This window comes from Dromaius novaehollandiae, chromosome Z, assembly GCF_036370855.1.
Source record: "Dromaius novaehollandiae isolate bDroNov1 chromosome Z, bDroNov1.hap1, whole genome shotgun sequence".
NCBI classification, from domain to species: Eukaryota; Metazoa; Chordata; class Aves; order Casuariiformes; family Dromaiidae; genus Dromaius; species Dromaius novaehollandiae.
This window is the reverse complement of record NC_088132.1, coordinates 70,285,239-70,300,990: the sequence shown is the minus strand read 5'-3', so window position 1 is coordinate 70,300,990 and position 15,752 is coordinate 70,285,239. Positions and strand designations below refer to the sequence as shown.

Genomic DNA, 15,752 nt, shown 5'->3' with positions numbered 1-15,752 from the left:
TAGGAGGAATCTGCCATGTTACCTTTTCCCCAAAACAAATACTATCTGTTAACATTTATTTCAAACTATGTAACACAGGAGGAGCCCCTTCTGAAAAAGAAGTATGGCTTCACGTGAACACATTTGATTTACATAATCAGACTTAAATTTTGACTACAGACTTGTATTTATCATAAATATTTATTATAAATATAGAAAAAATAAAAATAAATACATATATGTATTCTCTTCTTGTTTGATTACTTGCGTCTGCTTTTAGAAAAAGCAGTTATACCCACATTTTTGGTCTACACTTTCTATATATTTTTTTTTAAACCTGAGTTTTAAAGGCAAGACCACACTGAAAACTAGCAACATTTAAATATGGTAAGATGTGTTATATTCACTGAAAGAATATAACAGACATACTTATTACCCGGGTGGAACATAATTGTGATGTCTGTAACAATTTGTGTCTTTAACTTTTGAGTGCTTGCATTTCAGAAGTGAAGCAACAGATAATTTTACTGTGTCACTTAGCAGTCCACATGGAGTTTGAAAGGACTTATTGGCTTTGGAAAGCAAGAAAATGAAAAATAAAATGATCAAATGTCTACTGAATTCTACATAACTTTTTTTCTAATTTACATTCACACTATCGGAAACAAGCAGTGCAAAAAAAGAAGTAGAAATGAAAAAGAAGGATGATACACAAATGGACCACAAGCATCTTTAATTCTGTGTACACTTCAGCAATCCTTCTTCCTAATTTGTCTGCACATGCTGGGCAAAAGCTACGTTACAGGAGGACATAAGTTCAAATGGGCTGTATGACAGGACTCTGATTTCAGTTTGATTGGACTTCACTGACTGGACTTAATGCAACTTGCATTCCATGCCTTCTTTTTATAGGGCAACATGCTCACTTATCTCACAAATGAATTGCTTAACAAATGCTATCCTGAAAATATAAATACTTATACAGCTACCAAGTATTGTAATAAGCTAATAAAGCAACCTTATGAAACGATAAGGAAAACATTAGGAACAAAAAAGAAGACAAGTGCAAAGCAACTTCTAGTTTCTATTTCAAGATTATCTGAATGTGAAAAATAGGATAAAGAAGGCATATATCTATATAGAATTGTACTTTATGTCTTTGTATGGGAGAAAGAAGTTAAAAAACAATTTAAGGTTTAAGCCCTTTTATATTTTAGCTTAATAAATAAAAGATAAAACTTGTATTTTCCTCAGTGGCTTAGGGCAACTGGATGTTACCGCACTGAAATCTGGATACTCTTCTCAGAGATGTTCTCCTTTGTGAACTGTTTTAATCAGTTGCAATGCTAAAGCTTTCAGTATCAAACTGAAAGGTAACACCTTCATAGTGTAACACCTTCATAGTGTAACATAGTGTAACAAATTAAGTCTCTTGCTACAGTCAACCTAAAGACTGGAATATTCCTCTCTTTAGATTTGAGCTTTCATTTTGGGTACATACTTCATCTCCAGTACAGTTTTAAGTAAATAACTTCAAATCAGTGTCACTGCAGAAACACTGATCCTGATGGAACTGTGTGAAAGAAATGGAAAGATATCAGCAAAATTAGTTTCCAGTCTATAGTGCTCTTTCTGAAGAACTAATTTCCGCATCTGGCATATTGACAAATGCCAAATTTGTATCATCTAGTGTTTTTAATAGGAAAAGCGAGGGAATTCAACACCTGGATGTACCATTCCCTGATACTTCCTGTTCAAAGGTACTTGCATACCATGAAATTTCCTCTGAAGTTCCTGCTGCACTTGCTGAGAACTTCCACCATCAGGTCGCATGAAACCCAGGAGCCTCTGCTGCAGATTAGCTGGTGTGCTGAAACTGTAATTCCAAAATAAAGAGAGACACTAATACGATTAAAAATACTGAATATTTTAAAGATGAAGTCTAACAGCTCAGTTTTAGCAGCTGAATAGTTCAAGCTGGAGATCATACATACACTGCAACTCAGCAAACACAGATACACATAGGTCAATTTTTCAAAAGATGGACATCAAAAGCCATCTGTAAATTTAACACAGTCAATAATACCTTGGGTTTCCAAGGGCTCCTACTGTAGCAAACTGCGAATTTCTATCCAGAAATTCTTGTAAACCTTTTAGTTCTTGTAGTATACATTCAAGCACATGGGATGGAACACTGCTTTCTACCTGCAACAGAAAGCAACTTCTTCATAGAAAGGTTACAGTTTTAAGCTAAAATCACCAAAAAGAAAAAAGCAAAAAGGGTACTACAAATAAATGGCATAATAGTAATAATATCACTAGAATACCACATTGATTATTCAAAACCCATTGGAGAAGGGACCTAACACACATGTAGCCCTCTGAAGATACATGGTGACATCAAAAGACAGTTCTTTCTTTTGACCCTCTGATAACCAAATCACTTATGTTCCACCATTTCCAACTCAGGAGTACAATAAGGATTGAGCATTGTTAAGACACAGAGTATAACTGTCAGGGATTTCCAGAGTTTCCTAGAGTTACCTTACAATGTGAGGAGGAAAGCCTAGGTAAAAGTTACTTTGCATTGCTGAAATTACACACTTCAGGATTCTATTAATATCGGAACCCAGAAGACATATTTTGTTCAGATAGCAGGTAAAAGTGAAATGCATACATGTTAGTCAGGAAGATGCTGGAAAATTATTTGATGTCCTTACAAAACTTCAATGTTTATCCTAATGCACTAAAGCATTTTAGGCTTTACAGGAGTGGGTATGTAGAAATGAAGGAACAGTACAATCACTAAACCTGAAAAAATTGGCCATTGCCAACTGATAACACAGATACTAAATTACAGTTAGATTTCTTAAAAATAACATTCAAAATAGTAACTTAAAAAGATTTCACAACCTACAATTACTGCTTGATTAAGTTAAGAGTGCAGCACTTAAATACAATCAAGAAAACATTTAAATTACAATTGTGGGGTTTTTCCTTATCAGTTTATAATTGGGAAAAAAAGTGTAACAGGGCTTGAGGGAAACACCGTGAAGAAATTTAAAAAACAACAAAATAATTATTTACTTACTGCAACAACTTCTCGATTGCCACTTTTGAAAACTCTCTCCACAACTATGCTGCCATCCCAAATATTTCTGCAATATAAAACAGTACTGTGTTACAAGCCAAATAAAGTAAGCAAGTATTTCTGCAAGTCTTTCACCACAAATTCTTAGGAAAAATTAGTAACATTTTTGGCTTCAAGATCTCTAACGTAAGGATTTAATTTGGACAAAAATTAGTCATTCAAAGAAAAAAAGTCATAAAACATTAGCATGATACATTTCTGAATGGTACAGGTATAGAATATTAACAAAATTTCAAATTTAAAACTTTAGTCAAATCATGTTTGATATTCTCAAGTGTTTTATATATGGGTCAATATTAATGTCCCAAAATATAATGTAGGCAAACAAGTTTCAAAAGAGGTATTTATTTTCCAGCCAGCATACAGAGAGCCAACCAGCATACACAGAACCCTGCTCTTGGTTGGAATGTTTAGTAACACATGACCCAAGAGCAAAGTAACAGATCTTCTTCAGTCTGACTTCATTGTTCTGACCTGAACATGCTATTTAAAGCTTCTTAGCTAAGGTGCCTTTTAAGACAGGATTTTGACCCTGTAAGTCCTTCTGCAGTTTTGTTTCAACTTTGAATAGGAAACAAAGAACTTTTCATAGGACTGAAATATAAAAGAGCAGTTTTTAGAGTTGTGTACGCCCAATTATATGATCAATTTTTAAGTAACTTTCCTATCCTACCTATTCACAGAACGTAGTATTAGCAGAGTTGTAAAGAGGAGCTATTACCATCAACAGGTACTCCATAAACACAGAAGAAAGGAAACATACTCTATTAATCTCGATTTCAAGCATTATTAAGATAGAATTCAGTATCTATAAGCATTAGGGAACAGAAAAGCTATGAAGCAAATTGAGTAATGGAATCTCTTGTACATGAACAACTCACCCTATAATCCGGGCAAAGTATATGCAGATGCCATTGTGCCTTCCAGAAAACACTATCTCTGGACCCATCATGCCACTAATGGATGTACCAGGGTGAGACATGGAATTCCCTGAAGGAAACATGGGGGTTGACATGCTGGGAGGTTGTAAGCCTAGGATAATGGAAGGAAAATATTACTCTGATTATTTTGAATGCAAATAAAAAAGCCTATCTGAAAATATTCTCCAATCCTCCCGCAGAGGAAAAGTAGTAGTTACCTTGTCCAGGTGTTGTCAAAAAGCTAGGATTAGGATACGGACTATCAACAGTCAAGGGGGAACCTAAAAAGGAAAGAAAGAAAAAGTAAGTTTGTTATAAAGAAGAAAAAAAACCCAAATGCCACAACCCCAAAAGCCTTGTGCAAAAGCAGCAAAATTGTCAAATCATGTACTTTAAAGTTAAAAACCACAGAATTTAGTAAGTATACAGGACCCTTCTGCAAATCCATTCCAATAGCTTTTAATTATAGTTAAATAGAAAACTGCACTTGTTTCTGCAGGACCCAACATACCTAAAGCAAAACAAATATGATTCTTTCAACAGCAGTTATTAAGCATTTTTTGTTTTCAGTGTCCACACCTTCTTTACTGCATGCCTACCATTCCCTAAACCGAATGTAATATTGTCCACGTGTTTTCTCTTGTTGTCTTCTGACTCCTTCTGTTCCTGAGTTCCTGCTATGGGCATCTGCTCCCAAAGCACTCGTCTTTAGTGACTTAGATGTTTTCAAAGAATACTGCTTTTACCTTCAAAATATTTGATTGAAAGAAACTCATATTACTACTCTTATTTTCACATGGGACAGTTGGACACACATTACAGCAGCACTGCTAACTTGGGCCGTTCAGTCTGGGACACCTAAAGTCTGTTTTTCCCCAAGCGAGCCTGGAACAGAACTGTCCCTAACCTCAGATTCAGCTGTGAATATTCAGCCCTTCTGTAAATTGAGTATGAATACCTAAATTAAGACCCCCAAATATGAGAAACACATGTGGTGACCTACAAAAAAGTCCATGTGCCTTACTCAGCAACATGTAGGATTACATATCATGAAAAGGGCAGGAAAATTGCCATTCTGAAAAACTGGCTTGTATAAAAGAGTCAGTCCTTCTCATCTTATTCACTACAGTTCTTTCAAATTTTTTTATCCATTAAGCCATATGTGCTGCAAACTTCCTCACTAAACAATCCTGATTCATCCTCAGAGCATTCTCCTGTGTGCCAAGCAAAGCACAGTCTTGCAGAAAAGCAGCATGCAAATGCATGATTAGACTTTCAACAGTGAATAAACATGAGCGGACTAAGTTCAAGGCGCTTGGCCTTAATATGCTAACATTATTGTAATGTAGCTTTGCATGCAAAGTTTCAAGGTGTTTTAAACAAATAGAAAAAACATTCTATCAGATAGCACCATTCTGACCCACCACATGGGTCATCCAAAGTATCAGAATCTTAATTCCACATGACAGTTCTCTACCCTTTGAGCAAATGGAGCAAGCAGTTGCAGAACGGTGACATCTTCTGTATGGACCTGTCACTGAAGCAGAATGGAAACATGCACTTTGATACTTGGTTTGAAAGATGCATATATGACAGCAGAGGAACATTTAGACTTGGGGAAATATACTTTCACTTCTAAAGGGAGTCAACTCTAGTGGTTACAGAGCTTTCTATCATTTCCCCCACAACTTTCACTCTCATTCTGCTCCTACCACCTGTTATCTCCACAGCCGCTCTCCTCCCTGCCTCAGCTCCTGCTCACATCGCTATTATCCCATAGGATAAGGCTTGGCAAGTGAAACCACTGATGCATTAAAAATAGCTACTCCAATACGAATTTGGATGTACATCAGAAACAGTATGGAAAAGGAATCTCTTGGGGGAAACAACCAAGTTTTCCCCTGTGGCGGACCGATGAATGAATCTTTTTGCCTTAAACATTTCTTGGTGCATGGGGTGCAGGCAGGCCATACAACTTCTGTGAGACTTGCTTGGCGTAAGTGGCTGAATTTGCTGGAGCCTTGGGCCGCACTCCCTAGTTCGGTGAGAAAGGGCCCCAGAGCTGGTGCAGGTGGGAATGATAAGGGAGTTACCAGCAGTTTGCATCTGAAACAGTGCTAATTGCTGGAGCTACCAACTCTTTGTGAGGACCTTGAGAGACAATAGCAGAAGCCGAGGAATGGAGACACACCTGTGGAAGAAACTGCAGCAGAAAACAGCCTGCCTAGGAACAACGATGAGATCCAATAAGGAGCAGGAGACCCCAGACCCAGAAAATTACTATTGGTCCAAACTACCACGTGAGGGGTGGAGAGCTTAGATTGGAAGGTGTAATTGTCCAGGGATTTCTTTGTTCGGGGTCCCTCTTCGGAGGTACCCAACTCGAGCTGTGTGAAGAGGACCTACCTACCACCAGACGGAAGCCCCCCACCACCACCGAGACTCCCGCCGAGACTCCCAAAGGAAGAGGACCAACGGGACAACGCTGGATCCACGGGTGGTGATATTTTTTCTTTCGCGCTCGCTCTCTCTCTCCTCTTTTTTTCCCTCTCCTTTGTTGAATCTGTTTGAAACGTGTGGCACAGGACTTGTCTAGCTAGCTGATCCTATTTGACCACATGCCTTATCTTTGTGTTAATAAATCTTAAAACTGGTTGGCTGGTGTCGTTTCACCTTAATTCAGTCCAAGGGCATCACGAACTTGGTTGTTTGGCCCCAAAGGGAGGGAGGTCGTCCTGAACGACTCCCTTCGGGCCCCGACATACCCCAAGTCTTATGTAAAGTTTAATACCACATGCCAGTTAAGTGTAAGGGATCTTGCAAATTAACGAAATAATCCTTGACCAAAAAAAAATTAATTCAGTAATTTAATCAGAGTTTCAAATTCATCATTATTGATATCTTTTTAAAAAACTGGTAAGATCTATAATGAAATGAGTGATACGTGTTAAAGGACAATATCCTGAAGCAACTGTAGAAGGTTGTAAAAAAAATATAAGTGGATCTGGACAACATGGAAAGACCTCCACTCTAATAACCATAAGATTCTGAGGAGAAGGACTAAGTACCATTCTAGTTTTTATGTAGCACTGAATACCTGAGTAGAAAACAAGTGTTAGAGGTAGAGCTTTTAAAGAGAGAAATGACTAAAGTCCAAACAATTAATTTCTTGATCCAAATTCCTCTTTTCCTCATGTGAGCAGTGTCTGCAGAAGTATGACAATGACATTGTAAGAAGATATTTTGCTAACAGCCACACAACAAGCAACTAATCTTCGTAAAGTAATTATAGTATTGATAAATTGTTCTCTCACTGAAGTGCCTTTGGCAGCAAGAAATGGTTACCTTCTTCACATAATCTAAACAGATCATCTGCAACATCTAGACGTGTTTTGAGATCATTATCACCCTCTCACTGAATCCGAAAATCACTCAGGAAAAATAGAAAATTTCTGTAATTAGTTAGCCAGTGAGTGAAGAAAGACCCCAAAATGGACCATTTCAAACAAAAGGATCACTGGTACTTATGAGAAGTCCAAATACAACATATTTAAGGAAAAATTAAACACTAAAAGCCTTGAAATTCTTGATACTCACCAGCAGGAACAGGAGAACCCAGAATAGGTCCTACATTGCTTGGAGGGGGCAGAGCTGATGGAAATCTCATTTGTGCCTCTCCACCATACCTAAAGTTCACATGCAAAACCAAAAATTCCTCATATTTCATACACAGCCCATTTAATTTTTATGTCTTAGAGAATTAAGTGCAATTCTGGGGTTCTTTTGGAATGGAAAAAAAGTCAACCTAACTTTTCAGAAATACTAATTTGTGACCACTTGGCATTCATTTTGGCACAAGAGAGAAAACTAATGGAATACATGTTAAATGTAAAGCATTAATATGTGCAATTTCAAAGGTAAGTTAGATCAACAACTTGCTGAAGTGACTTACCAAACAAGTCACTTTCTTTATAGATATTTTAAATTCTGTGATGATATACTCAGACTTTAAAGAGAGATCTAACCATTCTCAAAATTAGCCTTATATTTTAGTTTCTTTTCAACGTTTTTCTGTACAGGTACTTGGAGAGAAGTATACAGTTGCCCCAAACTTATCCTTCCATGGCCCACAAGTACTTTCTAGCCATCTCTCTCCTACTAGCTCCTACAAGAGCTAGTAATCTCCATTACATCTCCCTGTGCTAACATCCATTTCTCCAGAGTTATCACCCGTGTTTTCCCCAAACTGCCTCATGTAATCGAGTTTAACAATGAGCAAGTATTCACAACTTACAGAGGAGAGTAGACCTGATCTAACACCTGAATAAAGTTTGGAAAAAAAACAGGCAAGCTTTTGGGAACATAACACTCAATAGTTCTAGGCCAAACATGCAGTCAAAGCTGCATATTTATCCACACTCACAACAGGTGTATTTTATGAAACACCTCTTTTTTTCTCCAGGCTACATGCACTGTTGGGTGACCCAAAGCCCCACAATATACCAACTTGTTTAAGACAGCTAATAAAAATATTCTACTATATCTGTTCCACAGGATATGTAGTACCTAAGATACATGGATGACAAATGTACCCTCCAGAATGGAACCCAACACTTCCTCATTGAATTTGTGTGCGCGCGCGTGTGTGTGTGTGTACACGCACGCGTGTTGTGGTGGGGGGGGAATCAGTAGCTATGACCAAGATCCATCAGTCCCTGAACACAATAAGCCTATATGAATATAAAAAATGCTTGGAACAACGGTGAACCCCATAAATAACTACAATATATAAAACCCCCTACAATATATAAAAACACACCCAACTCCACAAAATGAACCATCATCCAAAACATGCAGAAAAGAACATATTACATACCACAAGACCCTCAAACTACTGTATTTTCCCTGAGGCAAGCATTCATGATAGCCCCGTTCAATCAAAGGGAACTATTACCTGACAAGTCTAGTCTCCAATCAGCCCTAGAACCTTATTAAATTCACTAGCAGCAGAAAATACCCATAAACTGATCAGCATCAAATGAAATCAGACTACAGATAAGCAACCTGGAGTATGAACTTGCCAACACATCTCTATAGCCATAATGATGAGCAGTTTTAAAATAGAGCTATTCAAATTGCAGGATCCTCCACATATGTTTCACAGGATGCAATATACTTTAGGAAGTGATCAAATACTTTTACTGATTTTATACACTGGTGAAAGAAAAAATAACTATCCTAGAACTCATACAGAGATTCAGAACTCACAAAGGACAAAAATACCCAACTACTACCAGGAGATCATTTACCACAAAACAACCAGCTCTAACCACTCAGTGTTGATTCTCAAGCAAACCAATAAAACACTTTCAAAAGAATCTTAGAAATAAAAATTCATAACTCTACTGCATAAGTACCAGGAGGCAACTGAGATGACAACTATACGGCACGTAAGAACTTATCTTGCCCTCACCTATTTCACAAATTATAAACCAACTGCCTCTTTCTCAATACAAACCAACGATGCTACCACTTCCTTGACCTGCTAAGATTGCCTGCTGACTGCAGATATTAGATACCTTTCAGATTATCTGTTAAACTGAGTATTTGTTCTTGTGTTGCATTTAGCCCTAAACATTTCTGCTTTTACTTCCAATCCAAATAATGACTTGAGGATCAAAAAATTTGTTTTTTCTTTCTCCAAATGGAAAGTTGGAAAAAGTTGGTGTCATTAAAGATATTAACTCTCCCTATATACTCTGCTTCTGGGATGCAGTGAAGTACAGATATAGACGAGTAAACTTAAGGCAGATTACACTACATTTAGAATAAAGTTCCTCTGCACATGGAATACAAGCATCCACCAAGGGAACTAAACAGAAGTCACCACTCCATGTAGCTTTCTGTGTAAACAAGCCCTAATCAGTGCAAAAGCATATTCCACCAAGTTTAATAGTTGATGCTCATTTTAAAACAACATTTATTCAGGTGAGTTAAAGAGCCTGCACAATTCTATAGTGGCCATGGTGGCCCTAGATTTTAAGATTAGTATTCAGAACAACCTATAGACTAATGGAAACTTACCTGAAGAATGCTCGGGTAGCCCAGGCAGATACCTCTCTATCACAAGCAGCATTAGAACAGGCTAAGATAAGGCAAGTGGCACAGGCTTGGTCCTCCTAGAGGATGTTACACTATTAGTATGGCAGCTTATACCACGTTGACAAGAAATATGAAAAGGTTATACAGACCCATAACTAAACACATAACTGAATACCTTTTGCATCATTTTATCTAGATGGCAAAGAGATCAGGTATTCCCAATGAAAGAGACAGTCAATCACAGTAAAACATCCCACTGTAGCAGGTAAAGCAGTGCATGAAAACTTTTGATACATGTTTTTGCAAGCTGAACAGGATTATTGGTAGGAAAAAATCTCCATCTCTATCACCTAATTATGACTATAATTTATGAAACTTCTATGGAAACATAAATTAAGACTGTGTTTGAATTAAAAAAAAAAATCTATACAAATATTTGTTTGCACCCTCTAAAGGCATGTTAAAATAGCACTTAGTATGGCCTATCAAAGCACAAGACAATAGGTTATAGTGAATTTTCACTACAGGTACAAGTCAGTACTAGTCAAATAAAAATTGTAATCCATGATAGGTACAGTTTCTCACCTGCTTGTCTGCTTTTTATATTAAAGAAAAAATGGACTGGCTCTACACATTTGTACTGGCCTTTAAAATGTAAAAGCCTTTTCCAGTTGTAGAAATTTAACCTTTCAGAAAACTCTTTCTCTTTCCTAAACTAAGAACTGCATTATACTTCTTTGAAATTCTTTCATTTCTTATACAGGAAAAGTGATATTACACTTTCATTTTTAGACACCATAAAATGGGGAATCATTTCTCATTATACAATCTTGTGTTATGCAGACTGTGTAGGAGGAAAGGCTAATACCTGAGTTGATAAATAAAATGGTAATAGACATTTGTAGTTTAAAAAAAAAAAAAAGAAAAAAAAAGAATAGGCCACTCATGCTAAAAAAAGTAATTAGATTTCCTATAAGGCTACATAATTATTATAGATCTTCTGGTTTTCATGACAACTCAAAAATTCTCACCTGATGCAACTTGAAAAATCTTTCAATTTCTTCTCCATCTCCACCTATACTGCTAACAAGAAGATGCCGCAGCTGATCGACAGGTCTGAGTTTATGAAACATAAAGCTCCCCTAAAAGTAATGCGTAACTCTGTATTACAAGTAACAAAGTAATACAAAAAGCAATACAAAGTTTGAATAAAGTTGTCTTTATACTGACTATACCAACAACAACTACCCCACAGCCCACAATGTTAATCTTTAGCATTCTCAGAGTTTTAATTTGTTACAGTACTGAGTCAAAACAGTGGTGCCTAAAGCCCAGTTTCCATTCACAGGGGAAAATTCTCTAACAAATCCAGGAAAAGCAGGAAAAATACTGCTATGGCTAAATGATCTCCAGAAGTTGAGATAGTTTTCTTAGCCTAAAGTGAAGTATACAATATAAACATAACTTAGAGCCTTTCTCTTTGTATATTTGCTATACGTCTCTTATAAATCTTCAGAACTGACTGGAAAAAAACGCTTAAAAAATTTAGGACCAAGTTCACAGTAAGACTACCAGCACTCAGTCATCTTACCTGCATCTTGCCTGATAACTGTTTTAACACAAATCAGCTGCCATCAAACAAATGCAGACTGATGCCAGGGTTAAGTGTCTGCTCAAAAGTTTTGTAGTTTACAAATAACATTGCTACGGAATCAGCCTTACACAAACAAGCCTCATAATTACACAAGCCTAAAGGTACTGCTGCAAGACATTCATGACTTATTAAATTTTTTATAAATTGTCTAGTGGCTAAGATAGTACTTGCCCTAAAATATTGCTAAACATAACTTCCCTACCCCTCTTTTTAAATTAATTTCACACTTTTCTTTTAAACACACATCCCTTTCAAAAAACTCTTTTTTTTCTTTTAGGGCAAAGAAGAAATTCTTTGTTTGAATTTCAACTGTTCAAGTCCTGTTTTCTGGCAGTCTGTATCTGTTTGAATTTCACGTAATCATGAGTATAACCAAAGTTAAAAAAGGTCTCAGATGATCCATGTAAATGAAAGTCTCCTGAGGCCAACAGAAAGGAATCAATGCACTGCACAAGAGAAGCTGGCCCAATAGCTTTGAATAGATTTGCAACAAAGTACAATTGGTTTCAGCAGTCTTCTCCCCTGTTTGTTTTAACATTCAGAATATAATCACAAAAACTTATCCAAAATGAATAAACATTTACAAGTCTGGATCAGTCTTCAGGCTTTATATTTACCCTTCTGATTTCCAGTTAAAAACAGTAATACTCACCTGAGCTGAAAGCAGAACAAATTTCTTAGGTGGCAGCATGTGTTGTTGCACAACAACAGGAGAATCAGTTATTGGAATAATGTCTTTATTTAGGGGAGTTATAATCTTCTGAATTTTAAATTCATCAATAGCAGAAAGAGCCCAGGAATGCCCATCAACACGGGTAGTCATCTGAACAAGAGAAAGATATCATCCAAAGTTTGATAACAGACATAACATACAACTTAAAATTATACAGGATGAAACTATTCTTGAGACAAGAAACCTCAAAGAAAATAAGCAAGTCCTCATATTGTCTAACAGAAGATGACCAACATATTTGCAGCTATATATGTTGCTTCTTCTGGGTGGCAGGGACTGAGTTTTGTATCTCAGTGTAAAACAGCTTGCAAGGTAGGATCTTTCAATGCTGCCACAATACAAACAGCAACAATCTGCCAACCATATTAGAACCAAGTCTCATCAATTTGATTTATTTTTTTTAAAAGAACCCCCAAATGCTGCAAATGAACCATGAGAGTTTAGACAACTTTCATAGTTGGCAGCAGTGCTCTAAATATAACTCAAGACAACACATATGGTAACTGAGGATGTTCCTGGAAACTGTGTACTCTAATGAAAAAGAACTGTTCAAGAAGTGGTTACAGTTTTTTGGAGGAAACCCAGCTATCTGTTACTGCCAAATGCCTTAGAAAAGAGTGAGAGGTCAGCACCTAGTATGCGTGGGGAAGGGAGGAAGAGTAATGATAAAGTGTCTTTATAACGCTCCTCCAATGACATTATTCTTGACAGGTCAGTCCTGTATGCCAGCAGAACACTCCACTTGTTTCAGTGCTGGAATGCTCTTGTTGAACTGATGCATAAGGCAACTAGCTCCCTCCAAATCCCTCCCACAAACCAACTTATGTAAGAAGCATAAAAAAATGGGTGAAGTAATGGAGAGATTGATCATGTCTGATATTTTACAAAGACATGGCATATCTGTTGAACTAAACAAACCCCAAGTTTCTAACACACACATATTGACTAATCTTCCTTGCCAAATTTCATCCCTGTCAAACAACACACTTTGTACAGGAAACCATGTCTTCCAGTGCTCGTGCACAATACACAGCATGCTATAGACAACAATGTGATACAAATGAGACAATGTTTTCAAACATCTCAATTAGTATTTCTTAGAAGTCAAGGCATTTCTTTTGATTCATAGGTTGCATCAAGCTAGAAAATATGGCTGAACTGAGAATTCCTGCTGATAGTTTCCATTCACTAAACAAAAATATCTACTAAAATAACTCAAAAATATATTGATAGGTAGCTTTGTAAATGTATCCAAATAACTTAGCATGGGAGTTTTCCTCCAATCTACCCATTTCTTGGAGATAATATTATTTGATTATGTATGTTATCAGGAAAAAAAAATCTATATTCTATCAAAATCATATGAATGTTTATTTTAGTACCTGTGTTTCCATCATTGGTTTTTGGAAAGGGAAAGAATCATGATTGATACACCACAGGATGTCATTATCCTCATTTTCTGAAGCTGCCATCAGCAGGACCCCTAGTAAAAACGGTAATATCCATAAGTTTGCACTAGAGCAATAACCAAACATTAGATACAAATCCATCAGTCCCATATTTAATAAAAATAAATCTCTAAGTCCTAATCATACATTTGAATAGCATTTAATATCTCTTGGGCTTTTATGTCATTTGGGTGTTTGGGAGGTCCCTATCAACACCATGTGGCTATTTACTCTAAAGGAAACAAACAAAAATGAGGCTAAAATAAGTACAATACTCTTCATAAAAAATGATATATTTAAATAGATCTTGGAAAAAAAGCTTCTGGAGATTACCTTGTTCAAAAAATCAGTATGTTAAAATTTGAAATAATTATTGCTTTTAGCATTGTCATTATTCTCTAACAAAGGCTCAGGAACTCACTGCTAAAAGCAATACAAAGAACCTCTGATATACTTGAAGGACAAATGTTAGATTCCCAGACCAATACAATACCAATGTCCTTAAGAGACTGTCTAGAACCAAAAACCATTAAGTAATTATATTCTTCATATACATAAAAATGCACAAAAATTTTATACGAATTCTCCTTCTGGTTATCTGTGCTTACACCTTACATCAGTGTTTTTTGTGATAAAGACTTCCCTTGTTATTTATTGAGGCTTGCCAAATTTGCAGTTCATTAATTTTGATCTCATGTGGCACTTGATAGGCAGAAGGCATTTAGATAATCTACTAATGACATACACATTATTTGGGTGTTCAGCTGCTTGTTATATAAATTTTTCCCCTAAAAAGGGGGAAAAGTAACAATAATCATATTTTTGTCGTATTTCAGATCTTGTCATGTAATGTCTAGTGAGTGCAGTTACACTACACTAAGTTAAAAAGCTATTGTTAATTTGTTAAAATGATCCTTGGTATGGTTCTGTGCCAGCTAGCACTCTCGCAAACATTTTCTGCACATAAAATGAGAGTTATCATGGTCCAGGGACTATTTCCAATTGGTATCTACATGCAGCCACCTCATTCCTTCATTCATTGGACCACGACCTTGCTTCTAGCAATGGTCCAGGCGTATATGATGTACTAATACCAATGCGGCCTTAGTGTACCTAATATTTCATACAGAAACTACAAGGATTGATTAATCCTTTTCTTACCTTTTGATTGCAATTCAGAAAGCAAGTTACCATGGGGAATAGTGAATAAGGTCTATTCATTCAAATTGTTTCAAAGAGACAAAAAAATTCCAACTCTCTAGACTTAGCTAGAAGATATCAAGGCTGTAATTGACAACTTTTGTTTCTCTAGTTCAATTTTTGTATGTAACGTTCATCAGTGCTTCCCCACCAACAAATCCACATCAGTCAGATAAGAAATATGAAAGATGACTTTTGAAGAGACTTGCAGTTTTCTTCGGTTATACGGTGATCATGAACTGTAAGAATTGTTAGACTGCTTGCAACATTTATTTGAAATGTTACCCAGCAGGGCAACTAAATGACTGAAAAGGTCATCAACACAGAGACAATTTCCCATTTCTACATCACTTTTTAAAATTCAGCCCACAGCCAGAAGTGCCTAAAGGCTGAAACCATCTGGAAGCTGCTTGGTGGCCTAATTTAAATCACTAATTAAATGAATCAAAAAATAAACGAGCCAGCACAGCTGCTAAACTCAGCAAAAAGGACAGGCACTAAACACTTCAGAAGCCTCTTTCTATCCCTTGCTTTGCAGAATTATGGCACATGAATAGAGAAATGT

At 36.5% G+C, this 15,752-nt stretch overlaps 1 protein-coding gene across 2 annotated transcripts in view; it reads right to left on the bottom strand.

Annotated features, from left to right (window-relative positions):
* Positions 1-15,752, bottom strand: part of LOC112983585 (nuclear pore complex protein Nup155) — a 38,217-nt gene that overhangs the window by 12,583 nt on the left and 9,882 nt on the right. For both annotated transcript variants that reach the window (XM_064502001.1, XM_064502002.1), the window contains exons 12-21: positions 13,922-14,022; positions 12,459-12,629; positions 11,184-11,294; positions 10,135-10,229; positions 7,648-7,736; positions 4,269-4,331; positions 4,012-4,162; positions 3,071-3,137; positions 2,066-2,184; positions 1,752-1,855 (exon numbers count right to left, since the gene is read on the bottom strand). In XM_064502001.1, coding sequence (XP_064358071.1) covers positions 1,752-1,855; positions 2,066-2,184; positions 3,071-3,137; positions 4,012-4,162; positions 4,269-4,331; positions 7,648-7,736; positions 10,135-10,229; positions 11,184-11,294; positions 12,459-12,629; positions 13,922-14,022 — 1,071 coding nt within the window. The remainder of the gene's footprint in view (positions 1-1,751; positions 1,856-2,065; positions 2,185-3,070; positions 3,138-4,011; positions 4,163-4,268; positions 4,332-7,647; positions 7,737-10,134; positions 10,230-11,183; positions 11,295-12,458; positions 12,630-13,921; positions 14,023-15,752) is intronic.